We start from the raw sequence: 24,480 nt of genomic DNA on the forward strand, positions 1-24,480 counted from the left end.
TGAATACATAACTCAAATATTCAGTATAACAAGACTAGAGAAATACGGGCTGAGAGTGAACAACGATTCGCTGATAAACAAAACCAACGTCGATATACACCAAGATTGTCGTTGGGTATTATCGATGGGGAAAAAATTCGCAGTACCGGTAATAAGGAAAACGTTCTCACCGATACACTTAATCGCTGACTTGGAACAGAACATTCAGACAATATACGACGAACGACAAAAAGATACCGCCAGATGCGAGGTAGCAACGAGAATCAACACTTTCAAGAACAAAATTAGGAACGGTCCGAAAGAAAAATAATACTCAAATGTTTGGAGAACACGAAAAAATTCATAAGCGAACATAAGGACGATATAATTGTAACCAGGCATGCTTAACCAACGAACCGATATCATTTCGTTACGATAATTAACGTTAATAAACGAAACAAAGTCATTTCGTTTCGTTTATTAACGTTAAGAACGTCAAAATAACGAAATGATTTTGTTTCGTTTTCTGTCATATCAAAACGAAATCAAATCGTTTATGTTGATTATTAATTTCAAACTGTGCTGGCAAAGCTGATTGATGGCGGAGTCATTAAAGGTGAAAGCATTAGCCAAGCTGATTGCAACTTTTCTCATGAATTTTGACAGTACGAATATTTCTCAGAGTATTTTTGACATATCCACCAACGAATTATACAAACAAATTACATAGAGTTTGTGTGTGTATGTCCGCTCGCTGTTACCACCTTACGGCTTCACCATGGCTATACCATTGCCAGAACAATTCAAACATAAAGTATCACGTTTTTAACGATAACGAAAGCTTTTCGTTTCGGTTAAAAACGAGATACAATTTATCTTGATAATTTCTTTATCGATAATATTTCGAAGTGTTTCAACGGTAACGGTGGAAATTTTTTGATAATCGATTAACTTAACGTTAAGGTGCATCCCTGATTGTAACCAACGCCGACAAAGCAACAAAACTGTTATAATGTATAAAATGGACTACAAACTTAAAATGAAAGCCCTGCTAAATGATAAAAACACTTACAAAACCATACGAGAGGACCCAAAAGAAAATTTACAAAGGAAAAACAACGCAATAGTTAACGAAATCTATAAACAACAAAAATTAACTTGAAACAAAAAATACAGCTGACATGCAATGCAGCTACTGTGCCTAGGTTATATGGACTTCCGAAAGTCCATAAAAACAACATGCCTCTACGTCCGATCTCTTCGTCCGTTAATGTACCTTGCTACGATCTCGCAAAATATATAGGCCAAATTTTGAAGAAAGCAACCGCCGAAAAATATAATGTACACAATTCTTTCCAAGTAAAAGATAAAATCGCCGATGATGAATTGCTTATATCTTTTGACGTGATATCACTCTTCACAAACATCCCCATTCATCTAGCAATTCACAACATAATGCAACATTGGCCAATTCTAAAGGAGCACACCTCCATTTTGAATAATGACTGTGATATCTTATCTGTCAACTGCCTGAAAGGATGTTCAATATGGCTACTTTTTAGCGTTTTGAAAGGGTGTTCAATATGGCGGCGCCTATCTTCAGCGGGTGATAGAAAGAGATACAGAATGAGGCAGCGATAGTCAATTACAAATCAGGTGATCCAATCACTTTGGAATTTTGACGTCTATGCAGAAGATATCACACTTAGTTATCATTCACAATGCACACCTCTCTAACCAAAGCCCAGTTATTGAATTTTGTCTAAGGGACAACAATTATTTCAGATACGATGGCACTATTTATCAACAAATCTATGGAATGCCAATGGGAAATCCCATATCTCCCACAATAGCAGACATAGTGCTAGATAAAATTATTGACGACAGTATCTCTGAACTTGAATCTAACGACATATATATTAAATACATAGATAAGTATGTAGATGATATATTAGCCATAAACTCACAACACACGAAAATCCAATTCACCACAGAAAAAGAAAAAGACAACAAACTTGCATTCCTAGATATTGAGATCACTAGAGTAAACGAAAAATTGAGAACGAATTGGTATTCTAAGTCCATAGCGTCATCGAGGATGATAACTACCACTCGAACCATCCATGGACCCAAAAGAAGAACACGGCAATAGGCCTAATACGAAATCAAATGCAAGGGAAAAGCTGGCGAAGACTACAACAAAATTTATATAGGGACAACAAAAAGATCATTAGGAATACGAATAAGCGAACACAAAGCAGACGCAAGAAACAAAAAGACCTCTACGGCACTTTCACAACACCTATCAATACACAATCAATCAGCTGATTTTTCGAATGCGCGTATATTGGACATAGAAAGAAGAACAAAAACAGGGCTAACACTAGAGGGCTTGCGAATACAACAAAAAATAAAAGACTGTGTGAACTTCAAAGAAGACGTAGACAATATCAACTGTGCTTACTTCACAGCAATCAAAAAGCACACAATTTGATGAGATGAGCAACGAAAAGGATGCAGCGAGAATATATGTATATAGTTTTGAAAAAATTTTTTTAATTTAATTGAATTTAATGTAAGTGAAATCCTCAATGTTGTGTAAAATGTTTATTTTGCAAATAATTGTTTTATGTTATTAATAAAAACAGATCTCCCTGAGGAAGGTAAAAAATGTACCGAAACGCATAGGAGGATAAAGGAAAACTTAGTTTTTCGCTTAAATACCACCGGCCAAATAGCTCTTATATAAAATAACCCAAACATAATAAACATTGGCCTATCAAACAACTGAATAAGAAAACTTTCTTTATTTAGACTACTTCGGGAGTAATACTTCACAATTACCGCGTTGTTGTTGTTGTTGTTGTAGCAGTGCTTCGCCCCACGTAATAGCTGCGACCGATCACAAATTGTCATCAATATCCTCTAACGAGAGTCCAAGGAAACTTGCTGTTTCAACAGGGGTGGCCCATAATGAAAGGGGTGTTAGAGGCGTTGGTTCCACATTACAATTAAAGAGATGGTTGGTGTCATGTTGGGACACATTGCAAGCGGGGCATACATTTTGTATGTCGGGGTTGATTCTGGATAGGTAAGAGTTTAATCTGTTACAGTATCCAGAACGAAGTTGAGCTAGAGTGACTCGCGTTTCCCTGGGGAGTATACGTTCCTCTTCCGCAAGTTTTGGGTACTGTTCTTTGAGTACTGGATTCGCCGGGCAATTCTCGGCCTAAAGGTCCGACACCTTTTCTTGGAGTTCACCAAGAGCCTGCTCAAAATGCTTACGGAGAAGACTCCTTATGTCCCTTGGCGGTGTTAGCTCATCAATCAGATGTCTGTTGGGATGCCCAGATTTCTGGGTATTCAACAGGAACTGTTTGGTTAGCATCTCATTTCTCTCCCTGATGGGAAGTATTCTCGCCTCATTATGTAGATGGTGTTCTGGGGACATAAAAAGACAGCCCGTGGCGGTTCTGAGAGCAGTATTTTGGCAGGCCTGAAGCTTCTTCCAGTGGGTAATTTTTAGGCTTGCCGACCATATGGGGGACGCGTAGCATGCAATCGGCAATCATGGTATGTGGTAATGAGCGTTTCTTTGTCTTTTCCCCATGTACTGCCAGCAAGGGATTTGAGGATTTTATTATGGCTCTGGATTTTCGGTACAATTTCGGCTGCATGCTCACCAAAATGTAGATCCTGATCAAACGTCACACCCAAGATTTTGGGGTGTAGGACAGTCAGTAGCGTAGTGCCATCGACGTGGATGTTCAAAATGATCGACATTTGGGACGTCCATGTTGTAAATAAGGTCGCGGAGGATTTAGTCGGTGATAATGCCAGGTTTCGCGAGGCGAAAAAACTGGAGAGATCAGGGAGGTAGCCGTTTATTCTGTTGCAGAGCTAATCGATCTGTGGGCGTGGGCCTGTGGCCATTATTGTGCAGTCATCGGCGTAGGAAACGATAGTAACTCCTTCTGGTGGCGAAGGTAGTTTAGATATGTAGAAATTAAACAAAAGTGGGGCTAGGACACCACCCTGTGGCACCCCTTGTTTAATTATTCTTGGTTTTGATGTTTCGTTTCTAAATTGCACCGATGCCTGCCGACCACCCAGATAATTTGCGGTCCACCTTTTAAGACATGGGGGAAGGGTAGACCCTTCCAGGCCTTGCAGTAACGTGCCATGGTTGACCGCATCAAAAGCTTTTGATAGGTCTAGCGCAACAAGTACCGTTCTATGGTGGGGGTTTTGATTTAAACCGCAATTTATCTGGGGGCTGATGGCATTTAGCGCGGTGGTGGTGCTATGGAGTTTTCTGAGGCCATGCTGATGACAGGCTAGCTGCAAATTTGTTTTGAAGTAGAGGAGCAAAATGGCTTCAAGCGTCTTGGCTACTGGCGATAGGAGAGATATCGGGCGATATGACTTTCCTATGTTAGCTGGTTTCCCAGGCTTTAGTAGCAGGACCACCTTGGCCATTTTCCATTTTTCTGGAAAGACTAAGGTGGGAAGAGACAGGTTGAAGGCATGTGCTAAATATTTGAAACCCTCTTTCCCTAGGCTTTTAAGTATCGGCAAGGCTATGCCGTCTGGGCCCACTGCTTTGGATGGTTTAGCATGACCAATCGCATCCTCAACCTCTTTGGCGGTGATGGTAATTGGTGACGCGCTAAATTTATGTTTATGTGCGTGTCTGTTGGCCCTCCGTATATCTTTGTCGACCGTAGAATGCATTATATATTGTCGGCAGAAAGCGCTCGCGCATTTTTTCACATCCGACAGCACTTTATCGCCAAAGGCGATGGAAACTTTGTCACTGTGCCTAGACGGATTCGATAGGGACTTTACGGTGGACCAAAGTTCACCCACACCGGCAGAGAGGTTGCAACCGCTTAGGTGCTCCTCCCATTTCGCCCGCTTGTGTTCATCCACTAGCAATCTGATGCGTTGGTTTATATCCCTTATTTGGGGGTCGCCGGGATCGAGCTGTCCTATAAGGTCACGTTCTCTCGCTAAACTTGCGGCCTCCGCCGGGAAGTGGGGCCGAATTTCGGGAATTCTACCGGCGGGAATGAAACGAGCCGAGGCAGATTCAATGACCTTGCAGAAAGCACGCTCCCCTTGGCGGGCATCAGTCGGGATAGGGAGGGCAGCAAAGCGGTTGTCTGTAAAGGATTTGTGATCGTCCAACTTTCCTTTTTTAAAGTTTATGAAAGTGCGTTTTTCTGTGACGATGAATTCGGCGGTACGCTCGAGCGAAATAAATATAGGCAGGTGGTCGGATGCCAATGTTACCATCGGCTCCCAGTTGACGCAGTTTATGAGTCCTGCGCTCACGATTGAAATATCCGGCGAGCTGTGACAGCTTCCTACCATACGTGTGGGGGCGTCTACGTTTATCGCGCAGAACGTCGTTTCTTCTATTTGATCCGCCAACATCTCACCCCTACTGTCCGCCCGCAAGTTTGAATGCCATAGATCGTGATGGGCATTGAAATCGCGGAGGCGCTAAGGCGCAGACTACGGGACGTCCTAGGGCGTGAACAGCAAGGAGCCACAAAATATTTATAGAAGTTACGTGGACGTCTGGTTTTGGGATCTAGCCCAGAACAACCTGTCCGATGCAACCATCCCTTACACGTGACACACTGAAAAGAGTATGACCGTCCTAAAAAGATTCTTTTCCGGCAGATGACCGGGGTCAGGAGACGGACCCGGATTCGGTTCGATACATTCCCGGAGCAAGAGAATATGGAGCAGTCCCGCTGCAAGGAGCTGCTGGGAGGATGACAATTTGTGGGAGGGACGCAACAAATTAAATGGGGTTACACTGAAATGACAGTCCTTGGTCGGGAAAAATCCCGAGTCGCTCCGGTACATAGAACCGACTGCCTTGGGAAGCGACAATTACCGCGTAGTTCGCTAAAGCGTATTAAAATCAAACTGATTGATTATAGCTTGCACCGCGCTCTCCGTTATCATCGTTGTTTGATGTGTTCATGTATATAAGTGTGACTGCTTGCTTTAATGTGTACATGTACATAAGTGTGACTGCTTGCTTTATTGTTGTTGTGCATTTATTTAGTACCAGCATAGTGATGTATAAAACTGCTAATATTCGCCACAAAACGATACTTTTACTTTCCTCGATCCTTTTAAATGAGAAGAGATAAGTGTACAAGGTGGTGTCGCAGCAACATCACTCATATCTAACCTGAACAAATAAAACTTCAATTTTTTGGTAAAACATTAATTTATTTGGAGCTAGTTTGATCCTTGCAATGTTTAATATAATCCTCTGGCAGGAATGAAAACGTTGTTTTACCGCTATGAATTTTCAATTTAAGCCACCCCTCATAGGAATCATAATTAAATTCGTAAACTGTATAAGGACAGTTTACTTCGAACATCGTTTCGTCGATCAGGGTTAACAAAGTGTCCAAAGATCGAATACAAATGGTTGGTTTCCATTTTTGATGCTAAAAGGGAAGTAAATAAATTTTTTTTTACAAAAATGTTTTTGAACTAAAATTGGAAATCATACCTTTGGCAAATCTTTTACTTTGACTACCTGCACTGGAGTACGCAAAACTCCATCCCTATCCTTACGCCCAATGCAGATGTCGTTTGTATTTACCAAATATGATTGTGCCCACCACTGCATACATTTTGAGTTGTTTCTCATGCTCTCATGAGTCCACATTAATTTTGTTTTTATAAATTTACATTTGTTGACTTCATCCAAATTATGACTGAAAAACGTAATGAAAAGATATGTATGAACGTTCGGCGGTAAAAACGGTATTTATATAAGGAGTGAAAAGGAAAAAATGTCAGTAAAACGGGATTTATCGCCTTTTCCATTCAAACTGGGAATAAGAATAGGATATACACATTCATTCAAACAAAGATGGTCAGATCGTTAGAGATGTGAAACAGGAGAGATACTGGTATAGGTGCTGGGGCTATGATCATATAAAAAAATGCTATAAAAAAGAGCAAGAGAGCGTGCTTCAAGGAACTGATGGATAGTACCGATCTTGATCCTAGGGCATTGGCTTACATGGCGAAAATTAAAGGGCGGAAATCAGAGCAGCCTACATGCCCAATACTAGTGAGAATAATCGTAGAAACTCTTTTTCCGACATAAGATTACTGGACCTGTCAAAGCGAGGACCTCGAAAGTATGGAAATCCCAGAAATAACTGAGCAGGAGGTACTAGATGCAACACAAAGAGTTGTGATAGTGTCTTCAGGACCGGATGGAGTGCCAAATATAGCCCTTAAATCTGCGATAAGGTCTAGAAAATTGGTATTTACGGATCTCTTCAACGCCTGTATACATGAAGGCATCTTCCCCCGCTCTTGGAGACGTCGAAGACTGGCTCTTTTGCCGAAACCTCTTAAGATGCTCGACCAGCCATCTTCATACAGGCCACTTTGTATGTTTGATTCAATAGGAAAGATTCTCGAACGTATTATTAGTGAGCGTTTGCAGCAGACACTGGAAGCCCAGGTGGCTTGTCAAATAGTCAGTTTGGATTTCGAAAATCGCGATCCACTATAGATGCAATACAAACAGTTGTCAATCCATGTTTTTCCAGCAAAATCGCAGTAGATCTACTCTCACGTGAAATGGCCGATTTGTATGGCATTGGAATCAGCCGACCATCTGAATATGCTAAGAAAAGCGCAAAAGTCGAACTAAATTACTACCTCGCAAGATATTGACCGGGCACAGCGGCGTCAAGGAATAGCTACTACATAAGCGTGGGATAGAGGAGGATCCTTTCTGTCCACATTGTCCCTCCGAATTGGCAAGCGCAGAAACGTAATGTTTCACTGCCCTCGTTTTCACGACGAAAGACTCTCTGTACACAGAGTTTTTTGAGAGGAGCCGTCCATTAGGAATTTAGTTCCCTGAATGTGCAGACAAATAGATTGTTGGACACTGTGAGCTAGATGGTCATTATAGTTATGACGCATTTGATGCATACTGAAAGGGAGCGCAAAGAAATGCGCATGCGAAGTAGTGGCGACTAATCGCCTTCGGAACAATTTCAGGATCCCTTACGATTATTTTAGGTAACATTTCGAAAGAACTTAGGGATCGTTTTAGCACTTTTACAGGATCACTTCGGGATTACTTATGGAATCAATTCGAGACTGTTTTGGTTAATATTTCGGGACAGTTTCTGGTTTATTACGGAACTTTTTCCAAACCACAGCAGAATATTACAGAATCACTTCGGAATTATTTTAGGTATCATTTCGGGAAGAACGGCAGAATAATTGCGAGGCTGTTTCGGGACAATTTTTGGGACAGTCTTAACATCATTTTGAGTTCACTTCGGAACTATTTTTGAATTCATTTACTATTTCGAAACCATTTTAGGAGTGTTAGAGAATCACTTCGGGATTATTTTAGGTATGAGTTCGAGAAAATTTTGGAACTGTTTTAGGATAATTTCGGGATATTTTTGGTATTATTTCAGTATAATTCCTGAAGTTTTTGTCGGGCGCGTCCCACCCCGAACTGTCAAGTTAGTACTACTTTTTTCTACCAAAGATATTTATTCGGTGCTTCTGATAAACTCACATTCCACCTAATAAAACTTATGTCACGCCATGCCTAAACTAGTACCGAAATGGTCCTGTAACAGTTTTAAGATAATTTGGAAATAGTCTTGAAATGATTCAGAGGAACTTCATCAAATATCGCTCCAGTCCATTCAACAAAAACCGTCCATGCTCAAAGTTTTTATCCTGCTTATGTGTCACATCTCTATATTATCCATTTCGAAGACCTCGTATCACATTTTTCACTCCTGCAATGAACCAGAAACTTCTGGGAGCATACGGCCGTTTCCTTAGCTAAGGTGTAGCACTAGCGTTTTGACTATTACAGTAGACGCGCTTTCTCTATCGTGGATGCTAGGCGTCCTTTTATCCCAAAAGCAGATGAGTCAAGTCTTAGAGTCGCAGTGATATACGGTAAAAACCCTCACTTCCATAGCGAGTATGCCTAGTCGATATGTTTGCCCTGATCCGCTTAATCCCTTCTTCTTTTCTTGTGGTATTTTTTTCGTTGCTCTTTCTGCGTTCATGATTCTCTATTTCCATTGTCTTCCCGTCAGCTTTTCCCGTTTTTCCTCATTGTTGTTGTTGTTGTTGTAGCAGTGCTTCGCCCCACCTAACAGACGCGACCGGTCACAAACTGTCATCAATATCCTCTAACGGGAGTCCAAGGAAACTTGCTGTTTCAACAGGGGTGGACCATAGGGAAAGGGGTGTTAGAGGCGTTGGTTCCACATTACAATTAAAGAGATGGTTGGTGTCATGTGGGGACACATTGCAAGCGGGGCATACATTTTGTATGTCGGGGTTGATTCTGGATAGGTAAGAGTTTAACCTGTTACAGTATCCAGAACGAAGTTGAGCCAGAGTGACACGCGTTTCCCTGGGGAGTATGCGTTCCTCTTCCGCAAGTTTTGGATACTTTACTTTGAGTACTGGGTTCACCGGGCAATTCCCGGCATAAAGGTCCGACGCCTGTTTGTGGAGTTCACCAAGGACCTGCTTGTGTTTTTTCGCTTCATACGGCTGTGTTCTCAGATGCCGTATTTCCTCAAAATGCTTACGGAGATGACTCCTTAAGCCCCTAGGCGGTGCTGGCTCGTCAATCAGATGTCTGTTGGGATGCCCAGGTTTCTGGGTATTCAACAGAAACTGCTTGGTCAGCATCTCGTTTCTTTCCCTGATGGGGAGTATTCTCGCCTCATTATGTAGATGGTGTTCTGGGGACATAAGAAGACAGCCCGTGGCAATTCTGAGAGCAGTATTTTGGCAGGCCTGTAGCTTCTTCCAGTGGGTAATTTTTAGGCTTGGCGACCATATGGGTGACGCATAGCACGTAATCGGCTGGCTAATTGCTTTGTATGTAGTCATGAGCGTTTCTTTATCTTTTCCCCAGGTACTGCCAGCAAGGGATTTGAGGATTTTGTTACGGCTCTGAATTCTCGGAACAATTGCGGCTGCGTGCTCACCAAAATGTAGATCCTGATCAAACGTCACACCCAAGATTTTGGGGTGTAGGACAGTCGGTAGCGTAGAGCCATCGACGTGGATGTTCAAAATGGTCGACATTTGGGACGTTCATGTTGTAAATAAGGTCGCGGAAGATTTAGTCGGTGATAATGCCAGGTTTCGCGAGGCGAAAAAACTGGAGAGATCAGGGAGGTAGCCGTTTATTTTATTGCATAGCTCATCGATCTGTGGGCCTGGGCCTGTGGCCATTACTGTGCAGTCATCGGCGTAGGAAACGATTGTGACTCCTTCCGGTGGTGAAGGTAGCTTAGATATGTAGAAATTAAACAAAAGTGGGGATAGGACACCACCCTGTGGCACCCCTTGTTTAATTCTCCTTGGCTTTGATGTTTCGTTTCTAAATAGCACCGATGCCTGCCGACCACCCAGATAATTTGCGGTCCACCTTTTAAGACATGGGGGAAGGGTAGACCCTTCCAGGTCTTGCAGTAACGAGCCGTGGTTGACCGTATCAAAAGCTTTTGATAGGTCTAGCGCTACGAGTACTGTTCTATGGTGGGGGTTTTGATTTAAATCGCAATTTATCTGGGTGCTAATGGCATTTAGCGCGGAGGTAGTGCTATGGAGTTTTCTGAAGCCATGCTGATGGGAGGCTAGTTGCAAATTTGCTTGGAAATAAGGGAGCAAAATGGCTTCGAGCGTCTTTGCTACTGGCGATAGGAGAGATATCGGACGATACGACTCTCCTATGTTAGCTGGTTTACCAGGCTTTAGTAGCGGGACCACCTTGGCCATTCTCCATTTCTCGGGTATGACAAAGGTGGAAAGAGACAGGTTGAAGACCTGCGCTAAATATTTGAAACCCTCTTTCCCTAGGCTTTTAAGCATCGGCATGGCTATGCCGTCTGGGCCCACTGCTTTGGATGGCTTAGCGCGACCAATGGCGTCCTCAACCTCTTTAGCGGTGATGGTGATTGGTGACGCGCTGAATTTGTGTTTATGTGCGTGTCTGTTGGCCCTCCGTCTAACTTTGTCGACCGTAGAATGCATTATATATTGTCGGCAGAAAGCGCTCGCGCATTTTTTCGCATCCGACAGCACTTTGTCGCCGAAGGCGATGGAAACTTTGTCTTTGTGCTTAGTCGGATTCGATAGGGACTTTACGGTGGACCAAAGTTTACCCACACCGGTAGAGAGGTTACAACCTCTTAGGTGCTCCTCCCATTTCGCCCGCTTGTGTTCATCCACAAGCAATCTGATGCGTTGGTTTATATCCCTTATTTGGGGGTCGCCTGGATCAAGCTGCCTTATAAGGTCACGTTCTCTCGCTAAGTTTGCGGCCTCCGCCGGGAAGTGGGGCCGGATTTCGGGAATTCTCCCGGCGGGAATGAAACGTGCCGAGGCGGATTCAATGACCTTGCGGAAGGCGCGCTCCCCTTGGCGGGCATCAGTCGGGATAGGGAGGGCAGCAAAGAGGTTGTCTGTAAAGGATTTATATTCTCCCCACTTTCCTTTTTTAAAGTTTATGAAAGTGCGTTTTTCGGTGACGATGAAGTCGGCGGTACGCTCGAGCGAAACAAGTATAGGCAGGTGGTCGGATGCCAGTGATACCATCGGCTGCCAGTTGACGCAGTTTACGAGTTCTGCGCTCACGATTGAGATATCTGGCGAACTGTGACAGCTTCCTACCATACGTGTGGGGGCGTCTCCGTTTATAGTGCAGAACGTCGTTTCTTCTATTTGATCCGCCAACATCTCGCCCCTACTGTCCGCCCGCAAATTTGAATGCCATAGATCATGATGGGCATTGAAGTCGCCTAAAATAATGCGATTGTTTCCAGTGAGTAAGGCTCTAATATTAGGGTGGTATCCACCGGGGCAACAGGTGGCAGGGGGGATGTAGATGTTGATGATTTCTAGGTTTGCATCGCCTGACCGGACAGATAGGCCTTGACGTTCTAAGACGTTGTCCCTGCGGTCGATGCCAGGATCAAATATGTGATATTGCACAGAGTGGTGTATTATAAACGCGAGGCCGCCTCCATTTCCGCTCTCGCGATCTTTTCTGTGGACATTATACCCAGAGCAGGTCTGCAATGCAGATCGTGCTGTGAGTTTAGTCTCTTGAATCGCAGCAATGCGGATGTTGTGCCGCTTCATGAAATTGACTATCTCCGTAATCTTCCCAGTTAGTCCATTAAAATTTAACTGCAGAATTCTGAAGTGCATGAGGGGAGACGTCGCCACTCTGGGGGTAAGTGACGGGTGACTACGCCTGGGTTGAGGAAGGCCAGGACGCAATTGCTGTTGTGGCCCTGGGACTGGGCGTCCTTGGGCAAGCATTGGGGTACCCGGATGATTTGGGTTTGCGACCTGGCAACATGGCGCGATGAAACCCGTCGAGGGGTTGCCGTCGCGGAGACCAGAACATCTAGGAAAGAGGCAGGAGCTGCATTGGGCGGATGTCGCAAACATATATATTCTGTGCTGGCAAACGGTGCAAACGGAGGTAGGGACTAAGAGTCTGTTTCCCTGACCTACACGATTGCTGCCGGAAAAGAGGGGGGGAGAAGACGGGGGCAGGGGCTGTTGCTCAGCATTGCTTCCGACTCTACTACGAAGATTGTAGTTATGAGTGGTAGCAGCTGTTTGAGTTGTTGGCGCCGTAAGGCGCGAGCAGCAGCGGGTACTTGTTGTGGCTTGCTGAGCAGCGGGGCTGCTGGAAGGTAATGGGGGGGGCGCTTAGACGTAGACTACGGGACGCCCTTGGGCGTGAACAGCAAGGAGCCACAAAAGATTTATAAAAGTTACGTGGACGTCGGGTTTTGGGATCAAGCCCAGAACAACCTGTCCGATGCAACCATCCCTTACACGAGACACACTGAACAGAGTATGACCGTCCTAAAAAGATTCTTTTCCGGCAGATGCAGCAAAACCATTTCTCAGGACCGAGGTCAGGAGACGGACCCGGATTGGATTCGATACCTTCCCGGAGCAAGAGAATATGGAGCAGTCCTGCTGCAAGGAGCTGCTGGGAGGATGACAATTTGTGGGAGGGACGAAACAAATTAAATGGGGTTACACTGAAATGACAGTCCTTGGTCGGGAAAAATCCCGAGTCGCTCCGGTACATAGAACCGACTGCCTTGGGAAGCGTTCCTCATTCTTCTTCAATATTGTCATTTTTGTTGTTTTTCTCTTCGCTTTATCGTGATATTTGTCTTGGTTTTTTCTTGGCCTTCGCGTTGATCTTGGTATTCATTGGGGGCATTGTTTACTTTAGATTTACATTGGTTGGGGCATTCAAAAAGGTGAACGTGCGGTGAAAATTTGCTCCCTACAAAATCTAATCGTATTGATTAATTTTTGGAACAATTTATACTCACATATCATCGATCTTTTGATCAGAAGTCACTCCAGAAACTTCTGCTGAATATATTAGATCAAACTCGTTTATGTTAGAACGATATATAGCAAATGTTAGATCATTCCTGTCAACAGGTACATCAGTTATGGGGTCAATATCGGGATCATCTTAAACAAACAAAAAATATCGTTTATTTAAAAATAAATATTAAATGTGTATCATATCACATTAGATACATCATATCTAGACAAAATTTGAGTTTTTAGTTTTTATTGTAGGTGTGGTTTGATTGATGATGTATATCATAAGACTTGTTTGTCGTTTTTTGAATGAGGTTAGAAGTTCATATGATCTTTTTGTTAATAATTTTTCTTTTAATATCTTTTATATTATTTCTAATTGCTGTTTTTATGTGCTGGTCCCTTTTTTCATTTATTTATTTATTTACTATATTAAAGTCAACACAGACACAAAGCGGTCGACTACTGGATAGAAGATACAGTACAAATAATAAGAAAGAACATAAGTGTAAAAAGAAAATTTAAAATAAAAAAACAAAATTATAAACGATAAAATTAATTAAGTTAAATTTTAATCAATATCTAAATATATTGAAATAAAAATTGACGTCTTATTAAAAATTTTTGAAAAATATCATGCCAGACGTGAGAGTATTTCCTTACGGATAGCAGCAACCGAGTATTCAAAACTAATACAGTTAAGAGCCGATTACTGATACTTAGCAAAGACTTGACTTGACTTGAGAACTGTCACTTACAGTTCTGTTAAATGAACACTGCATGTTACTGATTACTCAAAACTTAGCAACACTTAACTTGACTTAGAAGTCTGTTGAATTTTGATTTTCTGTGTAAGTTCTAAGTGACGTTTACATTTTGAGATGCCATTTGTTTGTTTCCATTTCATTCTGACATTTTGTCATACAAATTGACATTTATTGATTATGATGCCAGATTGTATGCGCTAAGTGGAGTATAATCGTGGGTAAGTTGCCAAGTTTACGCCAAGTCATGTCAAGTCTGTGCTAAGTATCAGTAATGCGCCCTTTATACAGTTCATTATAGCGCGAGCACTAATTGCGAAGAGGGTTAAATTTGGCAAATTTTCGCCGGAGAATGGGTAAATGAAAGAGAGCATAGTGTCTCGAAGTTCTCGCAGGAACAGAAAAATTTAGTCTGCTCACAAGGTCAATGGAGTCAATCTCTCCGATAATCAGTTTATGAAGGAACATTACCCCAAGTAATGTTCTTCTATTCTCTAAAGTTGGCAAACTAATGAGAAGTCTATTTCTATAAGGCGGGAGATGAGAATTTGATTCCCAGTTAATACCACGTAATGCGAAGATTAGAAACTACTTCTGTACTGATTCAATTCGATCTATATGATTTTTATATCCCGGAGACCAAATACGGGAACAATACTCTAGTATTGGGCGTACCAATGATGTGTAAAGGGTCTTGGTTAGATAAGGATCGTCAAATTCTTTAGCCCATCTTTTAATAAATCCAAGTACACCCGATGATTTGTTTATGATAGATGAAATATGCATGTTAAAGCTCAGTTTCGCATCAAAAAGAACACCTAGGTCACATACTACAGATATACGCTCCAAGGGAGCACCATCTAGCACATAGGCCTTTAAAACTGGGTGGACCCTATGAAATGTCATTAGTTTACATTTGCAACAGTTCAAAACTAGTAGATTTACTGTAGATCCAAACGGAAGGCAAGTGTGTATAGCATAGTTTTACATCATCTGCATACATTAGAGCTCGGGAATACGAAATAACCTTAGGTAAGTCATTTATGAAGAGTGTAAAAAGTAATGGACCCAAATGGCTAGCCTGAGGCACACCAGAAGCTAGTTCTATAAACTCAGACATACTGTTTTTGAACATACTCGCTGAGTTCTATTTACAAGATAGCTGCGAAGCCAAAGTAATAAATTCTTCGGAAAACCTAGTAATTCAAGTTTATGAGTTAAAAGCTCATGATTAACAGAGTCAAATACAAGAATCCATTCATAACTATACAACTTTACACCTAAATGATTAAATCTTACAGTTTATATCGCAGTCCTAATTGTTCTAAATAAAATAAATTTTGATGGTATAATTAAGAACATTTAGGACCTCCTTTTCTTGCTATCACAAAGTAACACGCTTTTACTAGAACAATTAGGACTGTGATATAAACTGTAAGATTTAATCATTTAGGTGTAAAGTTTTATAGTTATGAATGGATTCAGTCGAGATGATATTCCACTCAGCTGTCGATCTTGGGATGGGGCAATTTTTTTTATTTTTTCGAAAAATGTGATGACATATTCAGATTATAATTTAAAGCAAAAAATATTAAAGAAAGGAGGTTGTTGTTGTTGTTGTTGTAGCAATAAGGACACTCCACGAAGGTATTGGGGAGTGTTATCGATGTTGATGGTCCTTTTCCGGATGCAAATCCGGTACGTTCCCGTAACAACCACCATAATGGAACTATCCCGACCATCTCGGGAACGATTTGGTATGACCACATGCAACCTTCTAGGCCATACCACCAGGATCCATCAGTATTTCGGGGTCGCCAGAGCCGCGGCTGTTAATCGCCACGGGTAGGTAAGGTTGACAATTGGGTTGGAGAAGTTATATATTGCGTTGGCAACCCCTTGAATCAATTTGGTATTTTAGTCGCTTCTAACGACAGGCATACCTACCGCGGGTATATTCTAAGCCCCCTAACCCGCTAGGTATTACTCCGTCATGGAATAATTAGAAATATTTAAGTTACTCCCGTTTTGCGATCACAAACTAAAATACGTACATACATACTTATGTATACATAGTGAAAAATGCGGTTTTAATATAATTGCTATTTGAGTGTTGAAAGATTATCTAGGGGTATTCAGAAAATATCAGGTTTTAGAAAAATATGCGTGTTTGCAATGGTAATGCCGATAAGCTACGTTTTCACCAAGCCCAAACACATTTTTCGAGAAATTTTTTACGAATTAGGCTTAGTGTACATATGTATGAACATTAGGGTGGCCCTTCTTTTCCAAAGTGTTCCGATTCTCGATCTCCCCCCTAGAAATATGCGAATAGCCTAAAAACTAGAATATACAAAGTTTTAGGTCAATCGAAAAAGGGTTACATGCCAACCTAATATAAACGCACGCAAGTCAGTTTCTGTCAAAAATTTCTCATGCACATACAACTTGTATGAGAGCAACCCAAATTGAATTTGCTGCGTGAAAACCTAACTCGATTTCCAATTTATGCTTATTTGGGCTAGGGCAAAAACGCCGGTTGTTTGCGTGCGCTAAAGAAACGCAGTGCGGTTTTATTAGGTTGGCATGTTAGAGGCGGCGCAAAGAGCTTGAAGTCCTGAAAAATGACGAATTTTTACAGTTTCTTAAATTTGGTCAACCCTACTTCATTTGTTATGGGCAAAACGTAATTTATCGTGTTATTAGTAAGTTCTAGAGATATTTGACTTTCAAATAAATCTAAAATAACAAAAATTTGTCCAATAATAATAAAGTTATAAAATAAACTATGCCTTAAACACGGTGTCATTACTTGAAGAATGTGTATATAATGAGCGTAAATGAGTTTGTTTCAAATTTTTTTATTATAAATTTTTTTTAAAATATATTTTTAAAACATATACATATATCTTGTGAAACTTTAGCTGACACGTATATAATATGATATTATTTCCTAGGATCTAATTAAGGATGATTTAGTATGTGATTCAGATTGTTTTTTGTAATCAGTTACAACTTGTAAAAAATATTGTTTTTCTTGTTCGTCATATGTAAGTATTCTATTATATTCTTCCATAAGCTTAACTCCCAGTTCTGCTGTGTCGTTAACTACTTTTATATTTATAACAGTATCCTTAGCTTTTTTTATAGGTTCCTGTATCCCCCAGTATAGTGGATCTACCTCCAGAAATTGAGATATCCCAAACCGACCAAAAAAATCAATTATATTTCTTGTTATAAAATCGTGTAGTTCTTTTTCTATGTATTTATTGATTTCACTGGGCTTTAAGAGTAACCTCTTTAAATTTTCTGTTTCCTTGTCGCAGTTGTCTATGCTTTTGATTTTTTCCACAATCTTTTTCTTCATGGTACAAGAGACGTCATCATCGAACAATGCAAATGCAATACATTCTTCAGACAGGTACCATAGGTGGTTACAAAACTTTTTTATGGCAATGTCATATATTTTTTTATTAACATTTCTGTATTTATAAATTTCTTTAATAAAAGATAAATTTTGAACAGGTGCTCTATGAGGATTGGTACAGTAAAACCAAAGCTTAACAGAGAATTGTATAATAAACGCGCATATAACTCCGTTAGGTTAAACTGTTCACGAAATAAATAGATTTTTAAGCAATACAATGCCTTAGACATCCACCGAGCATGATGAGTGGGCTTTGGTACACGAAACTTTATGCCATCACTTGCTCCTAGACATATAGACGTTAATTCCAATAATTCCCTATAGTCATCTCTTACTATTTTCTTCTTCAACTATTTGTTATGGTCTGCTGCTGCGGTCTACGGCTACAATCCACTTGGGAGCGTGTTCACGCGAACACACCTAGCGATGTGGCGAAAGTGGCGAAAAAAAAAAAAGATTCTGGTCTTTTAGCACGAGTTTCCGGCCGAGAAGGGGAAGAAAAAAAAAGAAAAATCTCGAACAAGTAAAAATTTAGTTGGCTAATATGCCGAAATTACGTATTTCACGAATATAAATATACAATAAATGATTTGGATGTATCTACACCAAAGCTAGCAATGCTCAATCGGAAATCACAAATTCTCGAGGAATTGGGGCATTGGAAATTGTAAATGGCTTGGCACACGTCGATAATAGAAATGAAGTTTTAGAATCCTTTTTTTTGAAACTGCGTGCTACCAGAGGAAGCAAGTGCATTCGAGGCTACCAATTTTGCCAGATTCAAGAATTTTTTTTTGTGTGACAATGAAAATATAGATGAAATTGTCTCGTACTTAGAAATCGTTTGGAGATTGGCTTTTTGTAGACCGCTTCATTGCTTGCTTTTCGCTAAATTATTTTTTTTGCAAGAGGCGAAAGTTTGGCATGCCACTGAGCTTGGCGTTGAATTATATATACACAGGAAGCCTTGGAACACAAACAAGTTAAATCGTGTTCGAATACTTGAAGAAAAATACAGAAGGAATTAGTGCGTCAGCGAAAAGAAAGGATAACCACGGGTTCCGGAAAAGGAGCAATTTCATTAGATACAACAAACCGCAGCAGCAAAAGGTTACGCAAATCTAGCTGCAAATAAACGTAAAAAAAATTTGGAATAGGGTACATCGAATGATGTGCGGCATCACCAGAGCAATGGATGCAACCACATTAGTGGCAACAGCAATAGAATTACTCGCAGCCAAAGACAATTGCCACTAATGCGTCGTACACAGCAACGTAATAGCAACCACCGTCATTTTAACAATAACAAGGGTAACCACAATACACCAACAATAGGAGCAGGTGGCGAAGGAGCAACAAATACGGGAACTCATCAAATAAATGTTAACCAATCGCGACAACTTAACCAGCAACAACAACGTCCCCTGTAACCACGTCGGCAGAGGCCCACGGTACGTACTCTGGCGGCCAAGTAAGTACCAGTCTACCGGGTGAGTCGTACTAAAGTAGTTAGTTGCTTAACCAATTCAATTTGACATAACTACATGTACTTCTTTTAAATTAAAATAACCCGAAAAGAGAAGTTAGGATTAGACAACCAAAAATTGTATGAATTGTACCTAAACTTTAAAGAAGAATTTTTGTAATTAAATAGTTGGTTTTCTTTGGTAGGAATATGTTTACCTGTATATAAAAATGGTAATTACATGTGAAGTTTACGCACAGAGGCGCGCGTTGATTCATTTAGGGCACTACAGTCTAGCTCTACTGGAGCTCAGCTCCAGTTGATTCAATTATTTAGATGCATTTATTTTGCGTTTTCCTACCTAGTAGTGATAGATAAAATTATTTTTTTTCTGTAATCAAATTGGATATGTCTAACTGAGAATAGAAAACAAAAAAACGAGCTTTAGGGTCCTAAGTGAAACGACATATGTATATTTGAATAGTATGTTACATTACGTAGTACTTTAATACAAATGCGCATTGCTAACTCAATTTGAATGTATAACAATTATACAATTTTGCTGTTAAGTTATAAAATGAATTTTAAACAATAAGAGAACCAACACAACCCCCAGTTGAACTATATGGAGAAGCAACCATAATTAGGATATAGTGACATAGAATTAATGAGGCAATAAATATGTGCGTATTAAGCGCTCTTTATTACAGAACATTAATGTTTAATCAATTAATGGCAAATTAATCAGATCTAGATTTGATTCCTAATTTTCGTATGACGTAACGATCCAATGAATTCAACTCCGTTCCGTCACTAAATATACTAAATATAACTTTTCTTTTTTTTTGATTTCGTAAAATTTCGAAATAATTGAACGTGCTCATGATGCAAGTCGGCAGTACTTAATATTCATGTCAATTTATTTACTAATAACTTGTGTCTCGAAAGTTGTGACAAAAAAAAAAGAAAATGTATACTAACCACCTTATTAAAATAAAAAAAATAAAGCAGGTTTATAAGGCCCTGCCAATTGAAAGTTTATTAGGAAATTTCGTTCTAAAATGTTTTATAAATCTTGTACTTGGTTTTGATAAATAAGTGGGTTAATATATACGTATTCGTATGAAATATTGTATATCTAAATATATCCTCATATACGCTTATTTAAAGAAAACGTAAGCACACTCACAAAGCGAATGAAAGCTCGCTTGATTTAATTGACAAAAGATAAGTAAAACCTATTTTACTGCTGTTAAAATAAAATTCCTTTTAACTATTTAGAAGACGAGAATAAAGAAGTAAAAAAAAAATATTTTTTTATAAAGTTAGTTAGTCTTAGTATATATGTATATTGCCTAAGTCTTCATTGAAATGAATTATAAATAAATAAGTATTTAAAATGGGAATGCTGGCAGTCCTTTTGATTTAGAAGGCACTAGGTAATACAAGTAAGGGGCCACCGAAATTTAGGTGCGTCGGTGGCCATGGATTTTGAGGGTGGGTCAAGCACCGGGCGTCGCAACACCACCCGCGGCGCCCCCTATATATATTCGGCCCTTTTTGTTTTCCTTTCAGCTTTTGTTATGTTACTTTTCAGTTTTTTTTTGAATTTTGATTTCATGTCCGGTTCGGTAATTTTTTTTTTTGCGTGTTTTTTTTTTGAATTTAGATTTTGAATGTCAACGGTCTGTCCGTGACATCCGGTTCGGCCGGATGTTGTTTTATTTTGAATTTCAAGCGTTTTGAGTCGGTCTCTGCGCTTTTTGACAGCTAGTTTTGATAGGCATGATAGGAATTTTTTTCTGTATATGGCGCAGGAACAGTAAGGTTGGCAAGGACCCGCCCCAGCCGACAATGACTAGCCACTGTGCTCCACAACATCATGCCGACCGCCTTCCTTACTGCTTCCACTGAAAATGCGTTTCCATAACAGATGGCGCCCAACGTGATTTGGTGCCCGAGGCGCTGTCGCGCTGGTCATTTTGGTCAACTTGTGAAGTTGACCATCCCATCAGTCCGAGGTGTGCAGCCGCAGGAGCAGCCACCTGCGTTGCGGTGGGATGGTTGGACGGATCAAGTTGTCCAGAATGATCATCGATGACAGTTGCTGAGGGCGCCATAACAGACGGCGCCCAACGTGGCGCCTGAGGCGCTGGCCGCGAGGGTCAGTCGGGTCAACCTGTGAAGTTGACCATCCCACCAGTCCGAGTGAGCAGCCACAGAAGCTGCCACCTACGTTGCGGTGGGATGGTTGGACGGATCAGGTTGTCCGGGCTGGTCATCGGGGGCAGTGGCCGAAGGGGTCACGGGACTTCACGTCAGTCTCCGGAATTTTTTTTTTCACCCGATGAGGCAGTGCTGCACGCACTTGATTTTTTTTTGTAATTGGGGTTTTTATTTTCCCGGAATGTTGTCCGTTAGTCGGCTTTGGAAAATTATATGTCCGCTAATTGGGTTTTTTTTTGTAATGTTAAATTTTTTTTTCTTTCTTTTACCTGCCGAATTTGTGATGTTAGAGTGAGTGTATGTGTGTGTATGTGGTGAAAGAACCCCAGCTCATCCCACGTCCCAGGTGGTAAGGTAGAATATCACCTGGACTGTGAAGGGTTGAGCTGGGATTCAGAGTGGCACTCCTTCCTGTCCCACTAGACTGGGGGAGCGGTTCCGAAACCGCTCCATCCATAGCGGCGGAGGCAGGAGGGGTGTCCCGGGTGAATGGACGGGAGGCCTCAGCACCCCCAGCCAGTCCCACTATTGCGTCCCCAGAGACCGCCTCTGCGTTGCGGCTGGGTGTGTTGGGACTAACCTGTGTGTGTAGGACATTGACCCTAGTGGCCCCAACCAGTCCCAGAGGCAGGTCCTTAAGACCCCCTTATGCGTTGCAGTTGGGAGCACTAGGGACAAGAATGAATGAGTTTGTGTTTTTTTTATCAAATTGATAAGGTAAAAGTATCAAACTAATACTAAACAATTGCAAGTATCAATTTAATAAGCACAAGGATCAAATTGATACTAAGTTTTGAGAGAAACAAGTCTCAATTCTATACCAGAGAGTATCAAAATGATACTATTAAAAAAGTACTAAATTGATAACAAGTAGTGTCAAATTTAAAAGTTCGAAAATATCATTTTCACAATTTCGAAAATGTCAATAACATAACATCATTGATGACGAAAAAAAGATAAGGAAAAATTGCACATTGATGCCTAGATTGCATCGCCTTGATGATAACTTTTTTTTGAGCGCAGGAATTTACATACCAAATTTCATTAAGATACCTCAAAATTTACTCAAGTTATCGTTTTTACGGACGTACACACATGGCTAAATGAATTTTTTTTCGCTCAGATCCTTTTGATATATAGAAGTTTATATCTATCTGGCTTAGCTTATGCCGTTACGGATTACCGTTATGCGAACAAAATTAATATACTCTATGAGCTCTGCTCAGCTAAGTATAAATATAAAAGGAAGTTGTTATTATTCCGTCATGGAATAAATAGACAGGTTGAGGTTACGCCCGTTTTGCGGTCACAAACTAAAATACGTACATATTCATGTATACCTACATAGTGAAAAAACGGTTTTAACAAAATTACTATTTTAGCATTGAAAGATTATATAGGGTAATCCACAAAAAATCAGCTTTCGAAAGAATATGTTTTGTAATGGTAATCGCATAAGCCTTCGCTTATGCTATGTTTTCACCAAACCCAAACACATTTTTCGAGAAACTTTCTGCGAACAAATTAGTCTTAGGGTACATATGAACATATATGTTTCTGCATTAACTATTCTAAAACATAATAGATATACATACGACCTTAATAATACCAACCGGAAAAGCAAATTTGTTCGAATTTTCCATGATAGGTATCATTTTTGGTATGACCGTTCCGTTCAGAATTATCACTAAGATGGAGGATGCCGCAGTATCTTGTAGCATAAAACGTTGTATTGTTGTAATCCGATTTACGCAAACGATATGGTATCAACATAAGACGCGCCAATATTCCACGTTGGCTTAGCACTAACTTACGCTTCGAAGGAAGCGATGGCTCTCCAACTTCCGGTACCAACTGCGCCTCAAAATCCGCATTGGTCATTGGTATCTGTACTTTTGCTGAGCTAGAGTTATATGGATGTAGAATATTATCGTTGGCTTCTAATATAAATTTTATGACTTTATTCAACACTTGATTCGGTTGCCGCCGAAAAATGAATTCCTCAAATCCCTTATTCAAATCAATAGGATATGCTTGAGGCCTCCTAAAATATTTAAGATGTAAACCATAAATGATTTCGTCAGTCTTAGTATGCTGATAGAGTGCACATATTTCGGGACGGCTTAAATAAATTTCCTGTTTATTATTTTCATCAGTTAATTCACTATAGGACAATTTTAAAAGATTTATGAAACCATTATTTTTATAGTTGTTATTTGCAGACATTATTGATCATTGTAAACTTTACCAAGTGGCGCAACTAACAGCTGATCGCTCAAAATTTGCACACACACACAAACATCACTAATGGTCATATTACGGAAATCTTAGGGAAATTGAAGTTAAATTTTTAAACAGACATAAAATGTTATAATTTTGGAATAAATAGCATCTGGGACACCTTAATTGCAGTAATTGAAAGAAAATGTTTGCTTATACTCAAGTATTTAATTACTTTTTCTAAATTTATCTTTAATATTGATGCAATGATTGATCCAATGCAACTCTGGTCTTCCTACTGTTCTTCATTCCACTCCATTCGAGTGCCTATTTTCACGGCCTGCGAGTGCCTTCCACTCTATTTGCAACATAACCTCGAATTAAGCTGCCAAACTATATAGTAAACAATGCCTCGAATTAAGCTGCCAAACTATATAGTAAAGAATGTTATTGATACCCTAAACCAGGTATGCTTAACCAACGAACCGATATCATTTCGTTACGATAATTAACGTTAATAAACGAAACAAAGTCATTTCGTTTCGTTTATTAACCTTAAGAACGTCAAATTAACGAAATGATTTTGTTTCGTTTTCTGCCATAACAAAACCATGGTACAATAACCAGGTAAAAGACTCAGAGTTGCATAATACATGTTTTTTCATTCGAAGGTGGTCATAAAATGTTAAACTTTGTTTATGTTTACATTTTTTGTTTATTTACTTTTGATGTGAAAGTTTATTAGGTAATTCTTTGCTTTAGCTCACAACTACTAAAACTCGTCCAAAAATATCGGGAGAGGTGTCAAAAGACGCGATTTGGACCCAGGACCACGAATCCGAAACGGAAATTGAAAATTTTATTTCTTTCCAGATATATTTACAAAGTTTAAAACTTGCATGTGGCTGTTGTAATTTTGATGGTGTTGGGTACCCACAAAAAAAACTGGGTAAAAGTGTTTTGCG

The 24,480-nt window shown here is 40.2% G+C and overlaps 1 protein-coding gene across 1 annotated transcript; it reads right to left on the bottom strand.

Annotated features, from left to right (window-relative positions):
• Positions 1–6,210: 6,210 nt before the first annotated feature.
• Positions 6,211–23,558, bottom strand: LOC137237737 (decapping and exoribonuclease protein Rai1-like). The gene is made up of 4 exons (XM_067761845.1): positions 22,909–23,558; positions 13,413–13,560; positions 6,524–6,731; positions 6,211–6,458 (listed from the first exon to the last, which is right to left on the bottom strand). The coding sequence occupies exons 1-4, from the start codon at positions 23,519–23,521 to the stop codon at positions 6,234–6,236; spliced, it is 1,194 nt and encodes a 397-aa protein (XP_067617946.1). The 5' UTR covers positions 23,522–23,558; the 3' UTR covers positions 6,211–6,233.
• Between the last annotated feature and the right edge of the window lie 922 nt (positions 23,559–24,480).

Source organism: Eurosta solidaginis, chromosome 1 (assembly GCF_040869045.1).
Source record: "Eurosta solidaginis isolate ZX-2024a chromosome 1, ASM4086904v1, whole genome shotgun sequence".
Lineage (NCBI taxonomy): Eukaryota > Metazoa > Arthropoda > Insecta > Diptera > Tephritidae > Eurosta > Eurosta solidaginis.

What these genes read in the sequence shown, in the direction of transcription:
- LOC137237737 (XM_067761845.1), bottom strand. Translation starts at nt 23,521, where the DNA reads ATGTCTGCAAATAACAACTATAAAAATAATGGTTTCATAAATCTTTTA. An exon ending in CGAACAAATTTGCTTTTCCG is followed by an intron (nt 13,561 to 22,908) that starts GTTGGTATTATT and finishes TGTTTGTTTAAG; the next exon opens with ATGATCCCGATATTGACCCC. An exon ending in GATCAAAAGATCGATGATAT is followed by an intron (nt 6,732 to 13,412) that starts GTGAGTATAAAT and finishes TACGTTTTTCAG; the next exon opens with TCATAATTTGGATGAAGTCA.